Raw genomic sequence first — 27867 nt, 5'->3', positions numbered from 1 at the left:
TAATGATGGTGGACTGAGACTAGACCTTGGAAGAAAAACTTGGGGGTGTTTGCAGATGAAAAGCTCAATGTGATTCAACAATGTGCACTCACAGCCCAGAAAACCATCTGCATCCTGGGCTGCATCCAAAGCAGCGTGGCCAGAAGGACAGGGGAAGGGATTCTGCCCCTCTGCTTTACTCTGGTGAGACCCCATCTAGAATTCTGCATCCAGCTCTGGGGTCCCCAACAGAAAAAAGACATGAATAGATCTAGACAAGAGCCACTAATTTGTTCGGAGGTCTGGAGCACCTCTCCTACCATAGAGAAGAGAACACTCTGGGAGGACCTTAGAGCAGCCTTCAGGGGGACCTACGGGAAGGCTGGAGAGGGACTTTTCACAAAGACATTTAGGAAAAGGACAACATGGAATGATGGCCTTAAGGTGAAGGAGGGTAGGCTGAGATTAGATATTAGGAAGAAACTCTTTACTGTGAAAGTGGTGAGGCACTGGAACAGGTTACCCAGAGAAGTTGTGGGTTATCCATCCCTAGAAATGTTCAAGATCAGGCTGGACTGGGCTCTGAGCAACCTAGTCTAGTGGAGGGGATCCCTGCCTATAGAAGAGAGAATTGGAGCCAGATGATCTTATCATCCCTTCAAACTCTAACCATACTATGATTCTTATTAAATTTTATTCTTGTGTATAATGCTCATTTAAGTATACTACCACAGACAATTCAAAAGAGTAGCTGCATGTTTCATGGCACTTCTGCAGACCCCAGATACCTCCCATCTGTCAGCTAGGTAGTAGAAGAATACTTATTTTGCAACAGCCTTATTTTGCAGCTGTGTATTGGACAGCACACACAGTTTCTCTTTTTTAGTGATTACTGGAGTCATTAAAATTAAGAATGAACAAAGCTACTTGAATCAAATGTAAGACAACACTGAAGTAAAATAAAAACTGTCATGTGTGTTAATGGAAATAAGAATTGCCTTATAGAAAGAAAGAAATGCTCAATCTGATTTGGTAAAACACAGGGCAGTAGAACAGAGTGGAGGGATTTCTGAGCGTGCATGGAAGTAATCAGCATGAAGTTGTTGTGGAGAACTTTCAATGCCAGCAGGGATTCCTAGCATGGATGGAGAGGATGCACATCAGGAAACATGATGGTACAGCAGAGAGCTGGGGGGAGAAATGTGGCAAGGCTCAGAAGAGCATGGGGCAAGAAGACCTATGTACCCACCTCTGCACCATGAACCACATTCCTCCTTTCTGGGAAAAGTAACAGTGAGCTCCATGCCACAGTCACAGCATCATCCATCAGACGTCAGAGAAAAACACAACTGAAACATATAACCACAAAATGAAATAAAACAGCAATTTTAGCACTTAAAGAGTACTGACACTTAATACTTTTAACTGCCTTCCAAATAATAGACCCTGTGCAGCCAGATGTTCACGGTATGCTTGATCATAAAGAGCAGAGAAGCAGTGTCAAAAAAGATGAAGCCTTCCAGCTTCTTTGTAAACAAGCCTGATGAAGGATACCTGTCTGAGAGCTATATGAAGGATTTAAGCCTCAAATTTATTTCAGCAATGCACTGAGTACACTGCTCTGGAAGCTCCACTTTTCCCTAGATGGTAGGGAACAGAAGCTACAGCTGTTGAAAGGACTACACACACTTGAATCTCATAGATAGATAGATAGAAAGAAAGATAGATAGATAGATAGATAGATAGATAGATAGATAGATAGATAATCAATAGATATAGATGTGTGTGTGTGTGTGTGTGTGTATAATGTGTATATGAGGGTATATATATATATATATATATATGTACACACACACACACACACACACACACACACACACACATATATATATATATATATATATGTGTATATATATATATATATATGTACACACATACATGTAAAACCACCATTATCATGTGGAGTTCCTCTCAGGTCTGCTCACAAAAAGGAAAGCACAGAGCTACCTAGCCTTCTCTTCACACATCATAAACTTTGCCACTGAAGAACCAGAGCCTTAGGAAGAATCACCAAAGTGCCTTCCTGGAGAAAAGTATCTATGAGGAGACATCACCAAAAAGCAGCTACCTTCCTAACAGGCATATTTCTTTTTTTATTTTATAGGAGAAATATATTCTTAGTAGTACTTATTCACAGTAGTACTTTCTCAAAGACAGGTTATATAAAGTGATACAACACACACACAGAAGCACGCAAAAATAAAATATGAATGACTCACTGCACTTATGCAAACTAAGTTGCGTAAGCCTGTTTTTCTCAGCTCTTAAAAAACCCCAAAACAGCACATACACAACCCTACAAAGTGAGCTGAAATGCTCAGTTATGAAAGCTAAAATTGTTGAATAAAAGCAGAACTCCCTCAGCTTCTCTGGGTCCTTCACACCCACATCTGGTATACTGTTTACTAATGGATAAAAATAGAAAGTTGAAACTTAACAGACCCTAACATTTATCAGAGTATTTAAGAATCAAAACAGAAAACATCTGAGAAGTGGCATTCACTTCTCAGGCAAAAGAAACTCAGGCAAAAGAGGGAAAGATCAACAGCTACTTTTTGAAAGGGATCCACTTAACTCTCACTGAAATTCTACCCTCTAGGTACTTAGCAAGCACAAGCTAGAAATAAAATAATCAACTGTACTTCTTAATTTCAACAGGTAAGTAATTTTAATGTAACCTAAAAAGAATTTAATCTTTTAAAAAAATCTTGCAGAATTTCCTCTAAAACATTACATTCAATCCATTGTTGGCAGATGACTTCACAAGACTTGATTTCTTTAAACATGCACAAAATGCATTTTTCTTGCAAAAGAGCAGGTTATTTTTTTCTTATCTGCAAGAACCAGCAGATGACAACACGAATGGTAGAGGTAGGACATGAGCACATGGGTCACTGTTCAGGGGTTCAATAACCATTATCTGTCCCAAGAGCAAGGTATCTCTAATCAGCCCATAAAGCAATAGCTGTTCAATTGCAGATTTGGAAAAGTTTGGCACACCAACTTTGAGAGCTGCCAGATCATGCTTTTGAAGAGATAGGCCACACATTTAGATAAAATAAGCCCTGAATTAAGGAAGGTGTAGCATGAAATGAACCTTCTAATGTATTCTCATAACTATGATCCAAAATAATCTAAGAGAGCTTTTACAAATAACCCTTTTAAATTGCAGTAGTAGCATTACTTTGGTGAATAAGTCAAATCTATTTCTATGAGAAGATGTCAGGATAGAAAATTGTACGAGACAGCATCCTGTTCTCTCTCTCTCCTAGACACAGCACACAGGCAGAGCATGACATAGATCAGCCATTGGCTCCTATGAGCACCTGAATGTCACAGAATCACAGAACGGCTTGGGCTGGAAGGGACCTTAAAGAACATATTGTTCCAGCCTCTCTGATATGAGCAGGATTGCCTCTTATTAGACCAGGTTGCTCCAAGTCTTGTCCAACCTGGCTGTGAACACTACCATGGATGGGGCATCCACAGCTTCTCTGGACAACTACCCTCACAGTAAAGGCTTTTCCCTAACAGCTAATCTAAACCCACTCTCTTTCAGTTAGAAGCCGCTCCTCCTTGTCCTGTCACTGCAGATCATGAATTCCTCTTTGGCTTTCTTCAGTAAACCCCCTTCAGATACTGGAATGCTGCTGTGAAGTCTCCATGCAACCTTCTCTTGTCTAAGGTGAACACCCTCGGTTTTCTCAGCCTGTCTTCATAGGGAAAGTGCCATTATCAATTTTGTGGCCTCCCCTAGACTTGCTCCAGCAGCTCCTTCTTATCTTGGTGGCACCAGAACTGCACAGGTGGGGTTTCTCCAGAGCAGAGTAGAGGGGAAAAATCACCTCCCTTGAGATGCTGGTCATGCCTCTTTTGACACAGTCCAGGATGTAGCTGGCTTCATCAATCAACACCCCCAAGTCCTTCTCCTCCAGGCTGCTCTCAATCACTTCATTCAACCTGTAGATGTGTCTAGGACTGCCACAACCCAGGCATAGGACTTTGCACTTTGCTTTGTTAAACTTCATGAGATTCAGGCAGGTCCAGCTCTGAAGCATGTCCAGGTCCCTGTGGATGACATTCCTGCCCTTCCATGTGACTGCATCACACAGCTTGGTGTCAAACTGGCAAACTTGCTGAGGGAGCACTCAATGCCAAGTTTGTGGCACAGCTCAGAGAAAGGGCAGGAGGCAGACCTGAGTGTGCCAGTGTTGGTGCCAACGCTGAGAAGAGCTGTAGCACCAGGACAGGCAGACCAGGAGGACCCTGGACATGATGGCACAGAATGCCACACTGGTAAAGGACAGCAAAGAAGGGAACAGAGAAGGGAGACTGCAGGATGGCTCAGGAGGAACCTGAGACACAGCAACAAGAATTTTTAAAGGTGAGGTTGGCTTTACAGAGAATACTGAGCAGCCACTAGAATAGTCCATATTATATGTAGGAAGAAAACTCTTTATCACATCTTGTTGCATCTCTATCTCAGCATTCCAGCATCTCCATTCCAGCCCTGCGACTGCAGAAAAAGGCCCTGATGGCATCCTAGCCTCACAACTGAAAGAGCTGCCTGGTTTGTTTTACATGATACATGGGACACAAGTCCTGGTTCTGTGCCCACTGCCTGTTACTTATTCAACATGACAGACACATAGAAAACAGAACAGAGTATATTTAGAGGAAATAAAAGCCTAGACTTCAAGGCCACAAGCCACAGCTCATTGGTTTTGTGAGATATCTTTAGAAAAATACCATTTTCTGTGTTGTGGTAAATTAAGAGTTTCTATTTGAAGAAAATATTGATTTTTTTGAACTACAGAGTTGGCAATAAAAAAAAGTATCTTGCTGTCTGTCACAAGAGCAATCAAAGCAACCCTGATTTTCAGAGAGCTCATGGATGACCAGACTTCAGTTTTAAACTGCTGCCAGTACATCAGCTTTGAAGTACAGGTTTCCAGCACACTGGTAACCCAAAAATCTGCCTGCACTACTGCCTCAGCCACAGAGACAGACAGCATTCAGGAACCAGTTCTGTCTGCTCTGGAAGACAGCCTAAGGCAGAATCAGCAGTTCCCCTGCCTTCAAATTAATCTCACTTAACACTAGGAAGGCAAAGAACAACTATATGGACTCCACTGTTTCCAAGATGCTTCTGGTGCTAGAGCAAAATGTCCTTCAAAACTGAAAACTAGACTAGGTTTAGTTTCAGAAAAGAGTCCCAGTATCACACAGTGTCAGCTGCTGCGTGTCTCTGCCTTTCACTTCAAGACACTTTGGGTCACTGCAAGGTGAGGTGAGCCAGGGGCAGTACACCATGCTAGGCAGCAGCAACACCAAGACACTGTCTTGCTAAAGATCTATCAGTAAAACCCTGATGAACCATATTTCAATAATAAAACCACGGCCAAATATTCCTTTCTGGGAATCCAGATGAAGGCCAGTTTGTACTGCTGACCGCTTTAACATGTTTTAAGCAAATTGTCACAGATATCAGAAACTTCTAGCACTGCAACACAGAGTTTTGCATCAGTCATTTATGATACACTGTGCCACATAGATCAGGTCCAGAAATTATATAATCTTTTCAGCCACAACAAACAAAAAATAAATCCTTCTATTAATGGAACTTAAGTGCATAATCACAGATAAATCCACCTTGACTGATATGAACAATACTGTGGTTGAGAAAGACACAAGGAGGAGCTGAAAGAAATAAGGTGACACAAATCTAAGACCTATCCTCTAATCTTAACTCTACCCATTCTGTCCTGTCAGAAGTAATTTAAATTAACTTTCAAATCTTAAGATGCTTTTTAATTCTGGGGAATTAAACAAAGCACAAAAAAGTTTAGTCCTATCAGCTGGACGGTTGATATTATTTCCACAGTTTGTCAAGTCACATAAAGTCAAATCTCATACATAAGTTTTTGCATAACACAAGTTTTTCAGTATTAGGCTTTTCAGAGAAGGAAACACTGTGAATAACTAACACAAGCCGGAATATTGTGCATGTACAAGTAATACTATTTCAGTATACTTTGATTTCCATTCAACTTTTGTCTTTCAATAGTGTCACAAATAACCAAACCGATTATTTCCTTCATTCTGTTTTCAAAACAACATTAGAGGACAAAGACAAAATGCCCTGTGAGACAGGGCAAAATTCAGTTTTATAAGCATCCATTATACTGAAATCTGCTAAAAATATCCACTTGGGTTTCACAACTTCATCCTGACCAATGACAGTTCTGAATTCCAGTGGAGATGGAGAAGATTACATGCTGGTACTCCATAGTGCTTACACTGATAAATTAACTTTATTTTTAGGAAGACAGACTTTACTTTCAAAAAGTACCACCACCACCTCTACAGCCAGGTTCTACTTTTAGAGACAGCCAAGAATCTACAAATTCAAACCAGACAGTTATGCCACTGATTCAAGCCAAAGGTAGGAATTTTTCCCTGTGTTCTTTACCAGTTCTTCCCAACTTCCTGATCTTCCTTCCTTCTGAGCAGGAGGATGAAGAACAGCAGTATCATTTTATTCATTGTGAGACTACATGAGTGCAAAGAAGCAATGATGACTGAAAAAGGAAAGTGACAACACTCAAAAATGTTGTATTCCATATTTACCGTGGACAAAAGGATGCTTTCTCTGGAAATGACAGTCCAGCTTCCAGATTATGCACTCGGGTTTTGCTGAGGCTGTAATTTGAGTAAAAATGAGCTGACATCACAATTACAAATGCTAAATGGCTGGCCCAAGTCAGAAGACAGACACCCTAGCCCTGAGAAATGTCATTCTGAGTGAAGCCTGATAGCTGGAACTTAGTAACTCACACACACAAGGTCTCTGCCGTTCCAATCCGGCCAAAATAGGTAAATCAGTTCATGACCAAAAAGCATCACTGCTGGGCACCCTTCTCAAGCAGACAATCCCAAAAGGATAATCATGGGAATTAAACTGTTCTACCAGCCCCAGAGGCAGGGCTTTGCCACACTGACAGAGCTGCTCTTCAAAGCTAGAATTACTCTGGTATTGCCAGTCTTGGTGTTGATGGAAGATGTTGGGCTTAGCAATTACACTAGACATGTCACACATGGTATCCAAATTCACTTCCTGGTCCTAATGAGATAGTTGAAAAGTCTGATACAGAGGCTGTTTTCTTTTCATAAAAAAAAATTTATAGTATGCTCCACACATGAGGGCATGATAAACACACAGATATATATGTGACTACATTATTATATATTGATGTCTATACATAATAGAGACATTCTAAACATATAGAAGTGTAGTAGATTTTGCACATGTATTTCACAGAATTACATATCACTCCCTTCTGTAATCATCACCTCAGTATACACCCAGTTAATGCTCACCTGAAGAATGCTTCTGCCCATTCTTTTGAAAATTTTAGTGCTAAAATTAAGGCATACTTAATTTTGAATGTTAATTAAGCCATTCCAGATATTAAAGCCACTGATATCTACTAAAATTATCAAACACTATGTACCACACAGCATTTATACTGTTTAAATAGACCCTTTATCTAAGAGAAAAATATGTAAATGAGACCCGTGTATACAAGTATGCAAGTGCACTGCACAGGATACTCTTCTTCAGAATATTGTTAGCAGCTCAAGCAATGCCACACAGACAAGAGCTGCTTGTGGCATTGGTGAGTTGTCTAGAGAGGCTGCAAGTGAAGAACAATGACAACAGAGATCCCATCTATAATTTAATTAATTTTTTTTGTGAAACAGTGTTTGCTTAGCATATAAGCACAGATGGGTCTATTTTTTGCTGTGCTATCCTAAGCCAGTTATAGAAGCCTAGTAACATACAGCTACAAACTGGCACAAGAATTATTTTCATCCTTTTTATAACCTGGGGAGTAAACTTTAGCTGTGAGTACATCGCAATTCCAATATAAAAGGACTTGGATAACAAAAGAACAGCAACAGTTTGTGAGAATTCCAACTTTGCAGCTATTAAATAGACAGAAGCATATATGCATTGACCCACAGACAGTCATATGTTATGTGACATTTTTTAATATACACACCTATTATATTTTAATTTTCAGGGATGAAAGTTCTGATAATAGAAACAATTGTATGCAAAGGTGTCATCTATTTGATTATTAAAACAGTTCACAAGTGCAGCCCTACAAGTCAGTTCAAAGAATACTGTAAGGTAAGCCTACTCAGAGGAATGGTAATAAAGTGGGTATGTGCTGGCACATCATATGTGCTATGTAGCAAGACCTCCTCTCAGCTGCTGCATCTCTAGCTCCCTTCAATCACTCACAAGTTAAGTCCATTTGACTACCAGCTGCAGTTGCAATTGCAAGTTCTTTATAAAGACTTCTCTGTTAGTAGCTCTGGGTAACTTGACCAATCCTGGAGTTTTTTCTCCTCTCCTATCTGCAGAGGTATGCTTGTGTTTAGGGTAAGCAAAGAAAGAAAGATGTGATAGACCAGGCTTGAACAACAAACAGGTCAGACATGGTACACCAAGTTACAACTTAGTGAAAATATGTCCCGCATGGTCAGACAGATGGAAGCCCCCTGACTTCTGAGTGGACAGCCAGTCAAATATTGTCTTGCAGCTGGCCGAGATCTGGGGGCACCTGGAAGGAGCTTTGGGAGACGGGTATTTGGAGACCCACAAGGTAGCAATTGTTTTAAGATATAGATCAGAGGTGTGGAAAATACTTGCATGGTGTTAGCTGCCACAAATCATGCAACTTTTAGTCGTGCACTTCTATAACAACATCTTCTGATGTATTTCACAAGAAGCCTGTGTTACGTGGAAACAGGTAAATGAAAACAAGCACAAACTATTTCCCAGCACAGCCCTGCTAAAGCAGTTCTTACTACTTTTCTTTGAAATAGAAAGCTTAAGATGGCACACAGGAATTAAGTCCTGACATCCTGGGGTGAAGTATTACTCTTTTTTTGCATGTGCAATGGAACAGCAAGCGCAGAAACAACATTTGTATCCTGACTGCTAGTGTCACTCCTTAAGTTCTAGGCCAAATCTATCTAACATATCATAAAGACCCCTCTCTCAACAGAGAATTCAGCTAGAGGAGAAAGATGGCAGCAGAGCACATATTTGCTCCCAAGCTGCCTTGTGACACTTGACCAAGAAGGGACTTCCTGACCTGTGAGGGGAATTCCTCTGACTAACAGTAAAGTTTCCATTCCATCAAGCTAACTCCCCCGTTCCAGTTCAGCAGGTGAGAATTTAAGGCAGTGGAACCACGAAAAGGTGATTCAGGACAGTGTCCTCTTGGCTGTCATCCAGAACCTGGTTTGCCCCCTGAGAACACTCCCTTGTTCCATGAAAGCGATAGAAGGTCCCAAAAATGGCACAGAATAAAGGGTCTCAAGGAGACAGGGACGGAATATCCCAAGTATCACTTGTTTCTTGGTTTGGGTTTCTGGGGTTTATTTTTTAGTTTCACTGCATTAATGTAGAATTCTGGAGAGAAGAATGAAAAGGCCTAAAAGGCACTTAAAAATATATTGTCCAGACCATATGCATGTTTCAACTTAAAAATCTTGAGGGTCCATTGTCACAATATGCTACACCTCCCACCGGTATACCAGCCTTCACTGTCGTCTTCTAGCAGAGTTCCTTGCACTTTGCAGATAGTCTTTTGTATCATATTTTATCCCGTTAGGATCACAGAATCACAAAATATGCTGAGTTGGAAGGGACCCATCAGGATCATCGAGTCCAACTCCTAGCCCTGTATAGGACAACCCAAGAATAAATCACACCATGTGCCTGAAAGCATTGTCCCAAAACTTTCTGAACTCAAGCCTTTCTGAACTCAGATAGGCTTGATGCTGTGACCACTTCTCTGGGGAACCAGGAAATTGAGAAACAGGCCTAAGTGTGTATAAAACCCAGTATTTTGCAAATCCCATTTGTTCAAGTACATTCTGACTCTCAGAGACAACAAAAGAACTATGTATCCATCTTAAAATCCTCAGAACTAAAAACCCCAAAATGCTCAGCCCTAGTCTTTTCCATGAAAACGCCTGAAGCCTTACAGGATTGTGTTGGATTCTGCATTCCAGAATAACTTAAAACTCTCTTGATCAAGCTGATTAGGCACCTCATTTATGCCCAAGCCCTTATCTTAAAACATAGAAGCCAGGTGTTCCTCCATCAACCCATGAACAGATTGAATCCAACATGTCAGTGTACATCTACTCCACTCATTGGGTCAGCCTGATGTAAAAAAATAATACTCATCACTTCCTTCATTTTCTTTTTCAGCACAGCTGCAAGTGATATACTTTTTACCCTGGATATTGGATAATCATAAGTCATTGCCTCTTTTCCTGAAGTGCTTTAGGTCTTCATTGCACAGGAAAGCCTCCTGAGTGGTGCCTCAGCCTAGAGGGCCGAATTTTCAAAACCACTGAAGTTGCACTAGTGACCAGCAAATCACCGGTGTGGGTATGGGACATGATGAACACGTGGAAAAAAATGAGCCTAGATGGGTAGGACACCCACCTGAGGGCGATGAGTTCTCCATTTTGGTCACTAAATGAAGTTTGGAAGCAATCATATGAGCAGAAACAAGAACACAGGTCTTCTTATCACCAGTCATGAAAAAAACCCACCAAAATTCTGTACACTGAAAAAATCGTCAACAAGGAAAGGCAGAGTAGACAAGTACAGCAAGAAACAAACATGGATTTGAACAGAGGGGATAGGTAACTGAATTAATTTGTATCAGAAGCCAGCAATCCACGTGCAGTCTAGAGAATGCATGTTTCACACCAGTGTCTGGATTCCACTTGGAGACCCAAATTTGTGCTCTTCCTTAAAGTCCAGACTATGCATATGATAATCTTTCCCTCCAAAAGAGCTGCTTTCCCCTTGATTTAAGTGGTCAACATGAGCCCAATAAGCTCATTATAAGCAATCGTGCTGGTAGTTCCCGCATGGCTTCTGACATTCTCGTCTGTTGAAACTCCTCTGACCTTGGGGCTGTATCCCATGGATCCTGCTTTAATCCACCCCTATGTTTTCCATAAAAAGGTTCATATAGCCCAACACAACAAATACAAGCACACATACAGACAGTGTTTAAAATAATTAGTAGTTTTCCCTTAAGGGTAAAAATGTTCTGTAATAGTATTTCTTTTTGTTATGAAATTATGTAAACGATCTTGGTGTGGTAATATTTTGTAATATGTCTGTGTTATGCAATTAAGGCTGTAGGATTCAGTTGACTTAAGTGCACCTGGAGATACTGACAGATAGTGGAGACTTGGAGCTGTTGAAAAGCACTTCTATATCCTTGTGCTTATACAGATACACAGATAAACACACAAAACAGCATACCTATCATCACTCTACATCCTTTTATCAAAAAAAATATTAGGTACAATAAGGCCTGTGTAGTTTAATTTCTGCTCATTTCCTGTTCTCTTCAAATGAAGACCCCTTTATAAATCTTAAAACCCAATATTTGTGGCTTTTTTTTAGGGAGGTAGATCTCTTGTCTTCTCTTCTGCTAAGACATGTAAATTTTGTTGACTTCAGCTAGGCCAGGGCAACTCAATATCCTCAACCTTGATTTTGATTCTTTTCGTCAGCTTTCAAATCAGCTTGAAGAGAAAATGTAAAAACTTGCCAAATGTTCCTGTTTGCAAAGCAAATCATACTGCCAAGAACACAATAGTTTGTTTATTTAGTGACTTCTTTCCTTCTAAGATCATCATGGTTAAGGTGATCTGAATGACAGTATTCTCACGAAAAGCAGTTTCACACTTCATCTTCCTCTTTTCTTTATTTCAGCAAAGACAGTGGCTGACTGCCTAACCAAAAGTTTATCACAAAATCATCACAGATCATGTGGTTATGTCTAGGGAAGTTAACCCTTAAGCACCAGTCTGCTTGTTGCCTCAGCACAAGCATCACAGTTAATCACATGCCTGTTGTGGCAGCATCAGGCATTTTTTCACACTTTCCATCATCCCACGGATTCTCTCATCTCAGGATTGTGGGGTAGCAAATCTGTGTAGGAAAGGTAGGTTTTTAATATTCAGCAAAGAGTTGGTGTGAGAAAGGAATTAATTTGTTACTGCAGGGAAAGGCAACAGAAATATCAGTGTTTGGAGGCTAAGGAACATGACAAGGAGGTTTAGGATCAGCCTTAGTAAATAATACTGAGACAGTGATAATTGTGGTCAGAAAGTGTCAAGCCTGTGCAAGATTAAAAGGTAGAGAAGGGCTTTCTTAGAACAAAATTTTACTAGTTCACCACTCTAAAAAGAAATTAAGACTGTTTTCATGTGGTTCCTGTTTCCCCCCACTAACTCACAATCTGTCCACTCAGTCCTAGGGTTCTGCGCAGGGCCAGATCCAGGTCAGGCCACAGTGTGATTCCACAACATAGGCAAACACACAGATGTGTGTGGCACCAATTACTGCAGAGTTATAAATCTGAAACACAAAGCAACAAACTGACACCAGAGTATTTATATATATACACATTACCAGATATGACTATTCCTTGAAGTGGTCTGTAATCTACAGCACTTCCATGACCCCAGCACACTTTGCTGATGTCATGCACATGCAATCTACCTGTCCTTGTAGCAAGCAGCACCAGGCTCCTCTGGGCAGGATCTCATGCTGCACTGTACATCAGTGCTGGGCAGTGTGAGATGGATCTGAAAGCTGAAGCCATAGGTCAGGGCAGAGTTCAGGGTCTTCAGCACAGCACCTTCACAGGAGTGTACTAAGTGCACTACAACAGAGTGCTCTGAGTGTATCAGAAGCTCTTCTCCCACCTTGCTTTTACATGAGAGCCTGCTTGCTCTAGAGGTTCTCTCCAGGAGTACTTCAGTTAATTTGGTGAGCAGCCCAATGGATTCCACATTCCAGTGCCATGGCTGCCAATGTTACTGATAATCTATCTACAGAGAGAGCTTTTCCAATTGAAACACTGCAGCTGAAGTTCAGAGGCCTTGAAGAAAGGTCTGCAACGGAGCATATGCTGAACTCTGACAAGAAGTGCCACACTGCTTGCTGTAAGCATGTAACTTATATGTGAATGAGGATCAAACCATGGGGCCTCCTCAGGAGTTAGTGGAAAGGAGCTGATACTGTCAGCTGGGATGATGCACAATTACATTGACCCCATCACCTCCAGATAGACAGTGAGCATTCACAGCACTGAATTAGTAAGGTAAAGTATTGATCTGGGGAATTATTAATATTGCCAATCTCCAGAAGATAATAAGAATTCTTAATATTTCACAGGATTTGGCTCTAAGGAGCTGCACCTCAGAAACAAATGCTGCCAGCCAAAATATTTTGCACTGAAACCACTAAAATGAAATACCTACCTTAGAGAGCTGTTTTTGGTTTTCTGCATCCATCCTTTTAGAATACATTCATGTGATATACAGAAAACAGATACCACATTATTTTACCTGTACCCTTATATTTCGTCCTTATGCCAAGAGTTATGCCAAAATCATCTAACACTGAAAATACTTCTGAAAATACTGTACTCTCAGTCCCTTGTTATGTCAATCACCTGCAGAGGGAATCCAAAAGTCTTATTCATTTCCCATTCAGTAACTTTGTCAAACCACACTTTTAATACAAGAAATGTATTAAATTATAAGGTAAACATAAGAGATCTATTTGACTCAGATGCATTACCAGTGGTTTGTTTTTTTTCTGCATGCATAACTGTCACTCTCATTTTCATTTTGTTAATTACAGAAAATGGGCTGATTTTTAATGTCTGTTCCATCAGAGTTGAAGATGTTGATTTCAGACTGATTCAGACTTAAAGTCTAATTCATGCAGTTGATCCACAAAATTAACCGGAGTATAGGTTTCATCAATTTGGTAGAGTGTCTTTTATAACAACAGATGGTAATTTTTTGATATATAAAGCATTAAATGTACTCTGTTACAAAACCACTTTAAATTATTTCTTTTAAAAAAACCACCAACCAACCAAACCAAAACCCACCAGGAAACTACAAAAATTGCTCCCCCCACAGTGCTCAGATACTTTAACCCAAAGAAATTGCTGACAGATTTGTTTTCAGCACAGCAGAGTAAAGAGCTGACAACGTATTTTTTGCTGGATATGGTAACCTAGGTCTATTTTTAGGGCTTCTTTTCTTTTTTTATAATATACCAAAATAGCACTGGGCTTAAAAATCACCATCTGCTTCTAGGAATTAAATAATTCTCTGAAGAATAGATAATAGGCATAAAAAGCCTACTCCAAACTCTCAGATCTTTCACAGCAGGATTGAAAGTCACATGTTACTTGTAAACATAATTTATTTCATCAAACAATACTGCAGGGTCACAACACCCCTGTAAGTGTTCAATATACCTATTTATCAGTTATCACCAGCATAAACTGTTTACATTCTAGTAGTGAATGACTGACTAGCAAGTGCTATTGCTATGGCTTTCTTTTAAGACTTAGAATAAAGCTGCTGATATTTACAGCACAATAGACTCTCCCCATTTCTTTCTTCAATTTTGATTTAGTTAAGGTGGGAAAGACCTTTTTTTTTTTTTTTAATGCCCATTAGAGCTGTTCTGCAATTAGCATGTTAGCCTTATTTGCAAATGCATGTAAAGAAATCCAAACTTGTTTGCATCCAGCTACTTTGGATCCTGCTAACAATGATTCACTATGTCAGTTCAAATGGCTCTGGACACTTTCTCACTGGCTGAAGCCTATCAGCAGTTTTTCCATCCTCAGCATTCATGCCTCTGACAGCTTGGATGACTTACTGCTCAACAAGAGAAAACCTGGTCCCTATCTCCTATGCTCTACCCATGCTTCAATAGCCTTAGAAAATAACATGGTACCATTGCTATCTGTCAGTCCTGACCCTTGTATCTGTTTAACTTTACACTATGTAAACTGAGCTAGAAAAAGGTGGAAAAGGAGGATCCACTAGTTTTCCATGAAAAGTGGTTTGATGAAAGAAAAAAGGCTCATGCTGAAGTCCCTGTTCCACTTCTTTTCTGAATCAAAACTCCCACAACTTGATCATCACACTTTCTGTGAGGGCTTCAGACACAAACAGCACATACCCAAGGTTAGATGGCACATATCCCCTCTCCTCAGCAGGGAATGTTGGGGAAGTGGGAGCAGAGATTGTATGAAAGAATGGTCAGAAGGTGGCACAGGCTAAAGAAGAGGAGAAAACCAGTTTCATTAGTATGTGTGCTGGTGGGATGGTGTTCCTTAGTTCTGTGATTTCAGTAAATTTTCGATTGCAGTAATTTCATATTAAAACATTTCAATGTTTAGAACCACAGAAAAGCATTCATCTTTTTAGTATCATTTTCAAGAAATGTAGTTTGGTTTGTTTTTTTTCCCCATGATATTCTGTTAAAAAAAATGTCTGTTTCAGAGAATAAGACTAAATCTTCTAAAATAGAAAACAAGATAAAATACTGCAAGATACGTTAAAAGACACAGAGGATGAATAATAAGCAAACTTACAAAATGAAAATATTTTGGAAGTATTAGTATTTAACAAATATAATTTTTTAACAGGTTTGTCTTATGGTAGTTATTTAAAATAAAAGTTCACAACAAAAACAGTTCAAAAAAGGAGACATCCATTATTCATATTTATATTTGGTGGATTAGAATTTTTGTGAAATGAGTTGTCTAATACTTAAAAGGCCTGCTAGTGACCACTGTAGCAACAGTATTTAGACTAACATTTTGACAAAAAGAGAGAGAAAAGTCACAGAGAAACATATGCTTTGTTGGTATATCCTGCTTTGGCAGCGACAGGAATTCTTCAAAGTAATGTGCAAGAATAATCTCTTTCTAGTAAACAATTAAGAAATATTTTATTTATGAGGGAAATTACTTATTTTTCTTTTTCTGAATTAGTAGTCACTAACTAAAGAAAGGACCTTTTCCAAGAAAGAGAAGAAAAAAGTAATCAAGGCAAGCAGCAGGTTTGAAAACTTTAGTGTCTTTGGACATTTTCAAAGGGGACCCTCTTTACTGAAGAACAGTTGCAGAAAAAAAAGAAAGAACAGATTACAAATAGCCAAGATTCATAGTGATCTCACTGGGAATTACACATTTATTTGGAAAGTATTAAAGGAATAAGATTACAGAAGCAAGACCTGATCCAAATTCCATTATGTAAATGGAAAAAGAAAATTTTGTTGTCTCAAAAGGAAATTGAATTGAGCCTTTAGTTCCCAGTTAATGAGATACTAGTAAATGTTGAGGATTGCAGGGAAAGTGATAAAGGAGAGATGCCATTTTGGGTTGGGTTAGTTTTTTTTTTCATATTAAATACTTATTTAGGTTGTGATTTACTCAAGATTTATCATCATAAGACTCTTACTCCTACTGACTACATCTATCTAAAGTGCTATTCAGCTGCAGAGGAAATTGGGCATACCACCGATTCTAAATGTTTCATTAGAGTATATGGATGAGCAAAGAAAGCTATTTAACCTGCATAGGATCCATTCCTTATTCCAGACAATTTATTCCTTTCTTCAATAGCATACAGTTATTCCTGTTTCTAAAGGTACTGCCTGGTTTGAAACAAGCACTTCATAGGTTCCTCCTTCTTTTACAGTTGAGACACTTTTGTGATTTGTTTGATTCCCCTGAAGTTGCTTTTGTTAGTGCATGGAATCACCTATATGAGTGCCAAGGCTGCAGGATCTCACAAACAGGTTTTCCCACCAGTGCTAGGGCCAACTGGGCTCGTACTCTGCACACACATCCTAGAATCTGAACCCAACCCCAAGACAAAGGATTAACCTTTTGTGCTGCAAGGTTCTCAAAACTCTCAGCTTTTTCTGGACCCAGAATAAGTTCAAGGCACTCAACAACTGAGTCTGCACAGCAGGACTGTTCTAGCAGCATATCAGAGGCATGAGACTTTTTTTTCTTCTCTGAAGTTGTAAGTACACATAGGGGACTACAAATAATGTGAATTTCAAGAGAGAAACAGAGCCATTTTAATCTATTTTTCTTTAAAATTAATAAATTCAGACCGTGTATAAACTATCCAGTCATATCCTGTAAAAGTTTAAACAGTGAAACCACAAGGGAAAATAAACTAACATCTCTTCCCTTTTTATCTTAAAAGTGTCTGAAATGAATTGGTTGCTAAAGAAACCTGATATAATTGTGATAGAGTGTTTTGAAACCCTTAGTGGAGTTCATCTGAAACCTCAGCATAACAAGTGGCCTCTTATCTGCGTACTATTCCAGGAAGAAATGCATGGCATTTCGTCATCACAGCTGAAAGAGTAGCTGGCTCTGCACGTAGGCTAAGCGAGAATAAGAGCCCTCAGCTATAATGAGGGCACGCTGCTAGCTAATGCTTAGTCAGAGGCCATTTCCTTTAGCCTTTGCTACTGCTTGCAGGAGTTGGAATGCAGGAAAAGGCAAAAACTAAAGTGAACAAGCTGAAGGTCAATGTTTACCTTCTGTACTTTTTCTCAATGAAGATTAATTCTGAAGACATGGCACATATGCATTAATGTGGTGACATCCGAAACCATCTCCCCCATTACAAGGACTTTAAGCAGCTTTATTTAATGTGGCAGTTCATGAGTAGAATTACTTAAAGGAGAGAGAATCATAAAAAAGCATATGTCTCTTTTTTTTTTTAAGTCTGACATTTAAAGGCAAATTAGTAAGTGGGAGTTTAATATAGATATTTCCTTGTGAACACTGATGTTGAATTTCCAAGCAGGCAAACTGACTTTCTCCTTAATAAAGCTCTTGAAATATGGATAACTTGTAGCAATTACTTCAAAACCAATTTTTTAGATAGCTTATAGCAATTATTTCAGGGATGAATCTTTACATGTGAGGGAATATGGTAAGGAACATTTCTTTTTATAGGCTTTTCCTCTTCTGTACATCCTGAAGATGATAATATGAGTGATGTACTGTCATGACACTTTTTAACATAGGAATCTGCATAATTTGAACATGGCATGATTAATCATTTAGAATATGAAAATGTTAAATATGAATGTGTAGCAATGTTCAGGCTGTAAGCTTGCAAGACTCTTCACTCAGGACCACATTTTGCCTTCTTACTCTGCCTGCAGGAACATTGGCAATTATTGTGAATTTAATGAGCTATCACTATCCTGATTTAAGCACACAACTGTATGTACTGTACTACTGAACACACTGGACTGAGTCATTTTACATACATGCAGTTGCTGGTCTAAAGAAGGGCTAGATTTGACTTGTTCTGTTTAACTCACTGGCTGAACTGAAAATAGTTGGCACAGATTTTTCTCAGGAAACTCAAACTTACACAAGCAGAGGAAAAACATTGCAAATGAGATGCTGCTGTGTGCAAAAATTCATCTTGGGTAAAACTTTAAACACTAGAAATAAATCTTGTTTTCAGTTCTCACAAATAGGCTTTTCTATTCAACTCTGAAGGTTTAAAGTAGTTGTTAATCAAACACTGTACACAGTACTAAGCAGCAAAGTGTTCAGTTATTTCTGAAACACGTTATTTTGAGGCTATGTTTGAATCTTCCATATTTATGTGATGAGAGTTATGTCACAAAGTTAATCATTCCCAGGATGCTAGCATTCGGGGTAATGAAAAACTTCTTGTGCAAGCAGTCATTAATCAGTGAGTCTAGCATTGCATAATGCTTTCTGAAGCATGTGTTATGTGATCAGAGTACAAGGCTGCATAATACAGCAAAGTGTTTATGCCATATGCTGACCTTTTCTAAAGCAGAAATGGAGCCATGTGATATGCTGCTTCTGCCAGCATTTGCTTATTGCCAATAATTAAGTTTGATGATAGGAAGAAACACAAACTTGTATTGCTTTAGAGTTCTAAAAGGAAGAAGCTTTGAAGTTTTTGGCACCGTAAAGCACAAAGATAGCCAACTTGGCTTGGATATGCTACCGTTGTCCATTATAGGCACCGCCCATCAAAACTGGAATCAAGTGCCCTGCTCAAGTGGTTACTGGCATTTGTGTAAAGGCAAACATGTGCATCGTTACAGGGCTGCTGTACTAACCAGAAGAGCATAAAGGTCACAGGAGCAAAGCAGCCAAAAGCATGCCTGGTACCTCAAATCTCAGAACATCATTATTACATTTGATGTTCTTGTGCAATAGTGCTAGTAAGCAGCTATTACTTAATCTCCTACCAGTATTACACAAAACTATACTTGCGAAATACTTCAGATAAATATGCTGTAATTATACGAAATATAAAAACACGTATAGGGCAAAATGTTTTTGTAACTCTCAACACACATACCTGTGGGGATGTGGTTTGAGTGAACTATTTTAAAAATTGAATTCATGCTTGAAAAGCTTCTACGAATAACTTTAAAACTATGTGCTGGAAGAAGAGTGGATACATGGACGTATATTTTATATCTTATATACACACACACACACACACACACACACACACACACACAGAATGTGATCAAAAGCTCTGTCCTGTATACAGCTATTTTGTGTCTGTTGGCAGAATCAGGCTACTGAGCTGGAATAACCAGCTTCATACAACTATTTTAGCACAGCCAACTGTAGCTATGCCACTGTTGCTGCAACATCACTTCTCCTTTCACTTGCCAGTGTTTCCTTCTCTCTCACTGATGTCTGTCTTTTCTACTTCGAAGAGCTAATATAGACAGTGGTAGTCAGTATCTGTGAGTATTATCACCTTTTAACAGCAATTCAGTTCCATTATGTGATCTGTGATATGGTATCAATGTCTGAAAAATGATTTCTGATATCCCTTGCTTACACTGAGGAAGTATTTTCAAGCTTAACTAAGAATTCTAAAGAGTAAAGCACAATCACAAAACTAAGACATTTCTATACAGAGACATGGATGTCCTAGTCCAAAATTCAGATTCTCAAAATTCCTGCTGAGATTTTGCATTAGGAAGTGATGATATTAGGCAACTGCACTTAGAAAATGCTGTATCCAAGGCCTTTTGGGATTAATGAATTAAACCTTCCACATCTGAGTCTGACTCATTAAGGATCTTCATGTTTAGCGACAGGAGTCTGTAAAAAGATGCTGGGGAAAACAGCAAAGTAAGCAGGTCTCCTATCCTTGCTAAGGCATCCATTATAAAACCAGTGTGATACTTGCTGCATGAGGGAACTGCAAGGAACCTTACCTCTATAAAATATTAGTTGGATGTCAATCTCTACATCCCAATAAATTAACTTGTAGAATAGATAAGTAAAGTAGAGAAATTTCTTCATGCATAACTTCAAAGAATCCAGTGAACAGGTCACTACAGTAGGAAATTTTGGCTCACGTCAATTAAGTGAAAGGAGACAGGAGAAACTGAGCTCCTTTGTGTTTCATGAGTCCTTCAACTACTGAGCAGTTATACAGATGGAAGCACAACAGCATATCCTCTTCACTTTTTCGAAAAAGGACTAATATCAACTAAGATTTCTAAAATCCAAAATGGAGACAGGAATTTCATTCCACCCAAAGTGGAAAAAACCCATGTCCATGTGTTATTTATGAACTAGTAACTTTGAGAGAATCCTTCTTGTTACGCTGTTTTTGTCGCTCCCACCTCCTTTCATATGTTATACAGACACTCTAGGAATCGCGTTTGGAGGTTACAATGTCTACTAGTCTTTTGGGTAGAGAATTCAGGAGCTGAAACTGACCAATACAGAAAGATCTACTTTGTGGCACTGCTCATGAAGATACTAGAAATGACTGTGACCTAAGTATGCAGCCTGAACCCACCCTACCAAACCTCTTTCATATACACTCTTCCAAGACCCACTGCTTAGAAACATGCTCCCTGGCTTTCTTCTCCTTACACCTCTACTTGGACAGACTGGCCAAAAGATGATAACTACAGGATTACATGAACCATTCACCTGAGGGGGTCACTAGCTGGGGATACTCACACGCATTTATAAAAATACTTCAGCTTTGAAGACAACAGTCCCAGCAGCAAAGACTTATTACACAAAAGATGCAGAGTCAAACTCTTTTCACACAAGCATACAGATGTATTACTAACATTTATAAGTCATGAAAACATAACCTTCACAGCTCTATCCTCACAATTACATTTTTTAACTTTGTCTTTCTAAGCTGGATGGAAGAGACACATTTTAAAAAAACTTGTACAACTGGCATCAGAATTTTTAACATACTAAAAAGAATTGAGCCAAAGATGATATCACAAAGTCCCTTATGCTTAAGGGAAAATGTTAAATCAATTAGCAGTTGCCAGAATAAAGAAGCAACAATTTGATGTGTAAGTTCCTCACAAAAATAACAAACTTTCTATGTTCTTCTGAAAGTGGTTATATTATGCAACAAGAAAATTTCACCATATTCTCAGCTCTTTAACGTTACAAAAGCTTTATTAGCATATGCTTCAGAAATTATAATCAAAGGATTGTACTCACAAGCCAGAACTTTGAAGAGTTTATAAACATACATGTATAGACTATGCCTTAGAGGGTTAATGTACTATTTTGAACTCAAGTATTGCAAATACGAGTTAGCTTTGACACAGAATGTTCACACCCTCTGTAATAAATTCTTTTAACATACTTCATATTTCTTCCCATGTGAATGAGTGTCCCTGGAAGAATTATCTACTAGATAAAAGCTGAAGATGAAATCTAAGTCTAGACTTATTTAAGGGGGGTAGACACTGATCTTATAATCTGTGACAGTGGCTGATTAATGAGTTGCTCATGATTGCTGCAGGCCTCTCCAAACTGCAGGAGCAAATGCTATTAGAACTGGGAAGAATGTGCTATCTGAATGCCACACCTTTGTTGAAACTTAAGTACTCACATTGACTCCTACTACATTTATTCTAGCCCTGAACTACCATATGTACATGACCAGCTACACGGTAACACACGTGCATACTGTGTGCTTCTGCAGCAGAATTTCTGTGCTACAGAATCCACAATAAGTATGCCCACTTGAAGCAGTCGTGGTACATGATGTCTGGCGTCCACTCTTTTGCTGGTTGTACTCTTGCATAAACAAATTCAAAACTTCCTGAAGCAGAATAGTAGTATCACATCCTGAGGGATATATTTGGTCTTGCCTGACAGTCGATAATTTTATTTACATGTACACACTTACATACGCATATACACATACACATGCATGCATATGACATGCCAGTATAACCACACATATATATTATAAAGCATAATGAACACACTGTGTAAACACAGCATATTCTGCATAACTAGAGAAACTTATATTCAACTGTGTTCCAAGGTTGAAACAGAGCATGACTTAAATCTATAATAAAAAAGGCATATTACCTAATCTTTAGTGAGAACACAGTAATTTCTGATTACATCTTTCAAACAACTTTCAGGAAATTTTTTAAACTCTACTAACTTTGCTTATAGAATATCAATGTTCTTAAAGTGAAAACAGCCCATAGAAATTTTTAAAACTGTTCCCTGCACATTTATGTCTGAGACTCAGAGGAAAGAAAAGCCAACAGGAAAAAAGGGCACAAACAGAAAAAAAAGTCATTTTAATCCCACAAAGTAGACAAAAGAAATTTTATTACCTTCAGCTGAAAACAACTCTTCTTTTGGTTTATCTGCTTGCCATTTTCTTTTTCTCATTTTTGGAGATAGTTCTTTTTCTAGAATTGTGCAGAAAAATAACATCTTAGCCACATCATCATGAACTTTAACACACCTTGAGTACATAGACTGTATCAGCCTCAGTAGAAAATGAAGCCCTATAGCTTTTCAGCAGTGCCATTAGGTTCAAGAACAAGGCTAAAATTCCACAAATGAGACATGAAAGCACATCTTGCTCAATGCACACCACTCAAATGAACAATGATTTTTTTTAAGTACACTTCTTAAAATTCTAAATAAATCCCCTCTCTAATCTCAGCAGACATATTTTCAGGGATTTTCTTGAATGAAAAAGGTGCAAGTAAAGACTATGCAGTGATAAATTAAGATTTCAATTACTCTTTTCACTTTGCTATGAGTTGGGTTGGGTATGTGAAGTGATACTAGTGCCAAAACCCCTTTACTCCCTAAGCTTCCCAAAAGCAGATTCCAAGTAGCATGATATTCTGCCCTCTTCTCTGCTGATCTCTTCAATAAACGTGACTATTATTAAATGTATCAAAGAGCAATGAATGAGTAAAATAAGAAGCAGTTGAGAATGATCCTGATGTTTACTTTTCTAAATATAGTTGGTTAAAAGCAGTTCTAGAAAAGAATTGACATGAACACTGATATAGGATTATGACTAATTTAATATAAACTGACAGAATTTCAATGACTGCAAATGTCATAAAAAGGCTCCATTGAAAACATCTCCAAAAGCACTTAACTGTTTCATTACATAATCTTAGAATAAATAAAACACACCTTTTTTCATTACAGGTGAGCAACTCAAAAGCACTGAACTGACTAGAGCCATGCAGATACTTAGTATTCAGAAATTCTGTAAAACTACTAAGAATGTGAGTTACTTTATATTGAAAATATAAATAATTTGCTACATTAAAGCCTAAAATTAAATGTGTTATATAAAGTCACACATTAATTTATGCATTAAACTGTGAATTTCTAGGCAATTCAGTAAACTGAACTTACAAATGTTGAGCATTATCAGCTGATAACTAATAATAGGTAATGGACCTACCTGTGTTACAACTTTTTCAATATCCAACTCAGTGAAGTGCAGAACTCACTATCCACTGAAGCTCAGCAGAAGCAGGAGAAAAATCTGCTTATGTCTAGGGACCATGAGATAACCTTTCAGAAAACCAGTGGAGACCAGGGCTCACTCATCCATGAGGTGTTATGGAGAAAAGCATCACTTTACCAGGAACTGAAAGAGTTGAGCCTAAGTGCTTGAAGGAGGATTTGCCAGATCATACCTTTCATAAGGAAAAGTCAGCCTTTTATATGAGCATTTTTGTTACAAATAACCCTCTCATGGAAGCAGAGTTCTAATACTACTATTAATTATGAGCACTGCAGCCATCATAACATGTCACTTAATAAATGAGAGAGTAAATTATTAACACATCTTTTGCTAAAATCCTCCAGAACTAGTTCAACAGCACTCTAAAGTACCTTTAAAAACTGATGTACTGATACTCACTTTGTAATACTATTCAAACTGTTCACTTCAAAGACGGAACTCAAATTCTGATGATATGACGCTATCTTCTTATGAGAAAAAGAATGCAGGGACCACTATGACAGTAAAATTATTTTCTGAGATCGAAACTCCTAGTTAAAGGCATGAATCTACACAGTCAGAGGCCACAGTATTCAAAGTTATTAGATGTTTTTAAATAGACATTTACTGAAGCTGCTTAATAAGTGTTTGGTAGAAACAGAGGCAGCTCAATAACCAGAATGTATATCAGAGTTACGCAACAGAAACCCATCAGCAAATGCTTAATATTTTTTTCCCATTAACAAAATTATTTTGTAGTCAGTAAAAATGAAAATTACATGTTAGCATTTCAAAAACATGAGAAAATGACCCTCTAGGCTTTATATAACTATCAAAACAAGTACCAATACTTTATTTGCAAATTATTGTGCAAGAAATGATTGACTCAGCAAGTTTACCAGTCAACAAAGTGTGAGCTCTACCAGTCATAATCAATTTACATGTAATGATATGTCTAAATATGGATTTAAATGAGTTCTTGTCATTTCATGTTGATGAGCTGCTTTATCATCATAGATATGGACGGTGACCATAGCTAATGTTGCAGAAACAGCAAAGTGTGCACAAGTTTCATGAGCCAATGGTAACCCAACACAAACAAATTTGTTTTCACATAAAAAGACAGCCTTGGACTGCTAAGCCATGTTTATTTTCCAGTCAAATTAACAAAAATACTTTCTATGAGGTTATTTCCAGACATTTGCTGTATATGCTGCATCCACTGCAAATACACAGTATGAATCACAAGTCTTCTTACCTTGAAACTTACTGCATTTCTCTTGCAATGCATGAAAAGAACTCTGAGGCCAACACAAAATAAAGAACCTTTCAACATCTTCCCTGTTGTATATAAATACACATTCACAAAACTTGCAAAAGGAATATTCTGAAGATTAAGATAATTCTAGGTTCTATTACAGCACATTGGTCATATCCCCACACAACCATCTTTAATACAATCATCAAAAATTTAAAATAACGGGGGCAAATGAAACAAAGTTCCATTACAGTGTTGATCAGCTGATATGTTGGAAAAATGCAAGACAAAGGCAGGTTTAACATACAAGAATGGATAATTAAAGGCTGGCCTCGAAAATGTGTTCATTTAATACAATTAAATTAATATAATGGCAACAACTTTATCAAAAGGACACCATTAAGTGCTAAAGTGGATTTTATTTTGCTTAGGATAGAGTAAGTAAAATAAACAAAGCTCAGCAATTTTCTAAATTATAATCCTTGTCATTTCCCCTAGCTTTATTAATATAGATATTCTGATAGAATACTCAAATATAATTTTTACTGATATACGGAATCATTTAAATGCATATTTGGTACAATTTCTTATTTTTGGTGTTCGGTAGTTGCTTTTGTTTTGATAAAACGATATAGCAGATTAATGCTTAACATCACAGATACATTTTGTCTATGTAAAGAATTACAGAGCTTTTTCAATCATGGAATGGTATGTTTCATACATGTGAAATCTTAAAAATGCTGCATGAACCTGTGACTTTGCCATTACACAGACCAACCATCAGAAACTGTAATGAGCATGAGCTGACACACATTTCTATCTTGGCTTCGTACAAGTATGGACACATTCAAAATGTTGTAACATCTGTATGATTTGCTGTTACTTTGGTGATTGTGATATTCCAGGTGCAGATGCAAAGTGCACCTTAATGGTCCTCATAGAAGTGCTATTATCCCCCTGTATTTTAAAGGCATCAGATTCTTTTATTCTCCCTTGTAGCGAGGAGGTCTCTTCTCCTTAAATGCAAGAAGGCCTTCAATTCTATCTTTTGTTGGGATAGTCTGCAATGAGCAGAGTAACAATTCATTATTGACACCAAAAACAATGCCAAGAAAAATATTTTCATAAAATCTTAGTTCTGCAATGCATCCAAGATGCATCAGAAAAGCTATAATACAAAAGAAGAATTAAAACTATATAGTCAGATATAGGAATGTATCAGACACTTCAAGGGCATGACAAAAGGCTGATGAACAATTTTTTTTTGGGTGTGGGGGGCGTGGGTAGAGGGAGAGAAGAAAGTGGAGTTTGAGTTTCTTGGGGTTTTTTTTTTTGTTGGTTCAATTCTGGGTTTTTGAGAGGGGGAAAAAGATTAATATTCTGATTACCACATCTTAAATAAGAATATAAATCTAATGCTTCTATTTCCATCATTAAAATCTTGTCTCAAAGTCCAAGAACATACAATCTCAAACACATAATTCCCAAGATTCACTGTCAAAGAGGTTTGTCTCAAATTTTTACTGGTTAGCACACAAGCCACTAGTGCACATGTTAGTGAAGTGTCCTTCATATTTTTTAATGTTAAACCAAAAGAAAGCAAAAGCAAGGCAGTCCTTGGACTGGCATGGCAGTGTGTGACTGGCTAGGTGTACGGCTGGTACTGCTTCGCTACCTCCACCCTAACAGGATTGGTACAGATGTCTCCTGAACTGCACCTCCTCCCTTAAATTCCTTACAAAATCACACCAAGCAGATGGAAGTTTAAATAAAATGCCTAAAAGTTTGCAGAAGAAATCACAAAGTAATTTCTAGTTAAATTTCTGCATGTTTCATCAAAACTGGCATCAACAAAGCCTGTTTTCTGTTTTCTTCATGTAATCATATTTACATACCTGAGCATAACAAGCTTCTTCAATTGCTAAACCTGTTACTAAGTCGACCTGAGGAAAAGAATACAATGGTTTTTACAATAATTTTAAAATTTATTATATATTATTTATAATATATAAATTACAGCTCACAGCTAACATAAGTATTGTGTTTTTATATGCCACATACTAAAATACTTCTGCAAAGTTCTTCTACACTACTTCAATATAGAAGTGCTATACTGACATGTGCTAAGAGTGCTTATTTTTGTAACAGAGTCCTGATTTAGCCATACAACTAGCATTCACTACACTCAAAATGTCTGCTCTTTACTATGAGTCATATGGTTAGGTAAAAACCATTAGCTACCTCTATATTTATAATAATTTCATTTACTACAGAGGAAAAGATGCACTGTATTATTATGTAAAACTTTTTCTGAAACAATGTATCTTCAAAATGTCATGTAAACAGTATAGCATGCCACAAAATAAACACAAATTCAAGTTCACAAGGGTTTAAAACAGAAAAATAAAGAGAACCATGTCTGTCCTGCATCATCATCAGCAGCAGCAGCAATTTTTAAAACATTTAGTTTCTTTGTGAGCTGTCCTGAGCAGTTGAAAAGACTGAATTTTGGCCTCACTACTTCTCTATCTGTCTAAAGCACCAAATGCTACAGAAGTCACTTGCTCTCCACTTGACTACTGGAAGGACTATGGCTATGCACCACAAGCAGTTTTCAAAGGGAGATAAGTTATTATAGCATAAGTTATCAAAGGAACCCATGAAATCTGCGCCATGGCAGTTTTGTAACAACAGCTTGGATAACAACTTGGCTTGATCGGTTTTGATACAGTAGATCTTGTCTTGGGCCTCAAGACTGAACTAGAGATGATCATTCAGAGTTCATCTAACCCTATCATCCC

General features: G+C 38.0%; 1 protein-coding gene and 1 long non-coding RNA gene across 3 annotated transcripts in view; both read right to left on the bottom strand.

Moving 5' to 3' along the window:
• Positions 1 to 22654, bottom strand: part of LOC140681752 (uncharacterized) — a 46574-nt gene extending 23920 nt beyond the window's left edge. For both annotated transcript variants that reach the window (XR_012052886.1, XR_012052887.1), the window contains exon 1: positions 1229 to 22654. This is a non-coding gene — a long non-coding RNA (uncharacterized lncRNA). The remainder of the gene's footprint in view (positions 1 to 1228) is intronic.
• A 2282-nt stretch (positions 22655 to 24936) lies between these two features.
• AUH (AU RNA binding methylglutaconyl-CoA hydratase) overlaps positions 24937 to 27867 on the bottom strand; it is a 110865-nt gene continuing 107934 nt past the window's right edge. The window contains exons 9-10 of the mRNA XM_072922031.1: positions 26962 to 27009; positions 24937 to 26127 (exon numbers count right to left, since the gene is read on the bottom strand). Of these exons, the coding sequence (XP_072778132.1) occupies positions 26050 to 26127; positions 26962 to 27009 (126 nt within the window). The 3' untranslated portion in view covers positions 24937 to 26049. The remainder of the gene's footprint in view (positions 26128 to 26961; positions 27010 to 27867) is intronic.

The sequence above is a fragment of the Taeniopygia guttata genome, chromosome Z (genome assembly GCF_048771995.1).
Source record: "Taeniopygia guttata chromosome Z, bTaeGut7.mat, whole genome shotgun sequence".
NCBI classification, from domain to species: domain Eukaryota; kingdom Metazoa; phylum Chordata; class Aves; order Passeriformes; family Estrildidae; genus Taeniopygia; species Taeniopygia guttata.
Note: the sequence above shows the minus strand (reverse complement) of the source record. Positions and strands in the feature narration are given on the sequence as shown.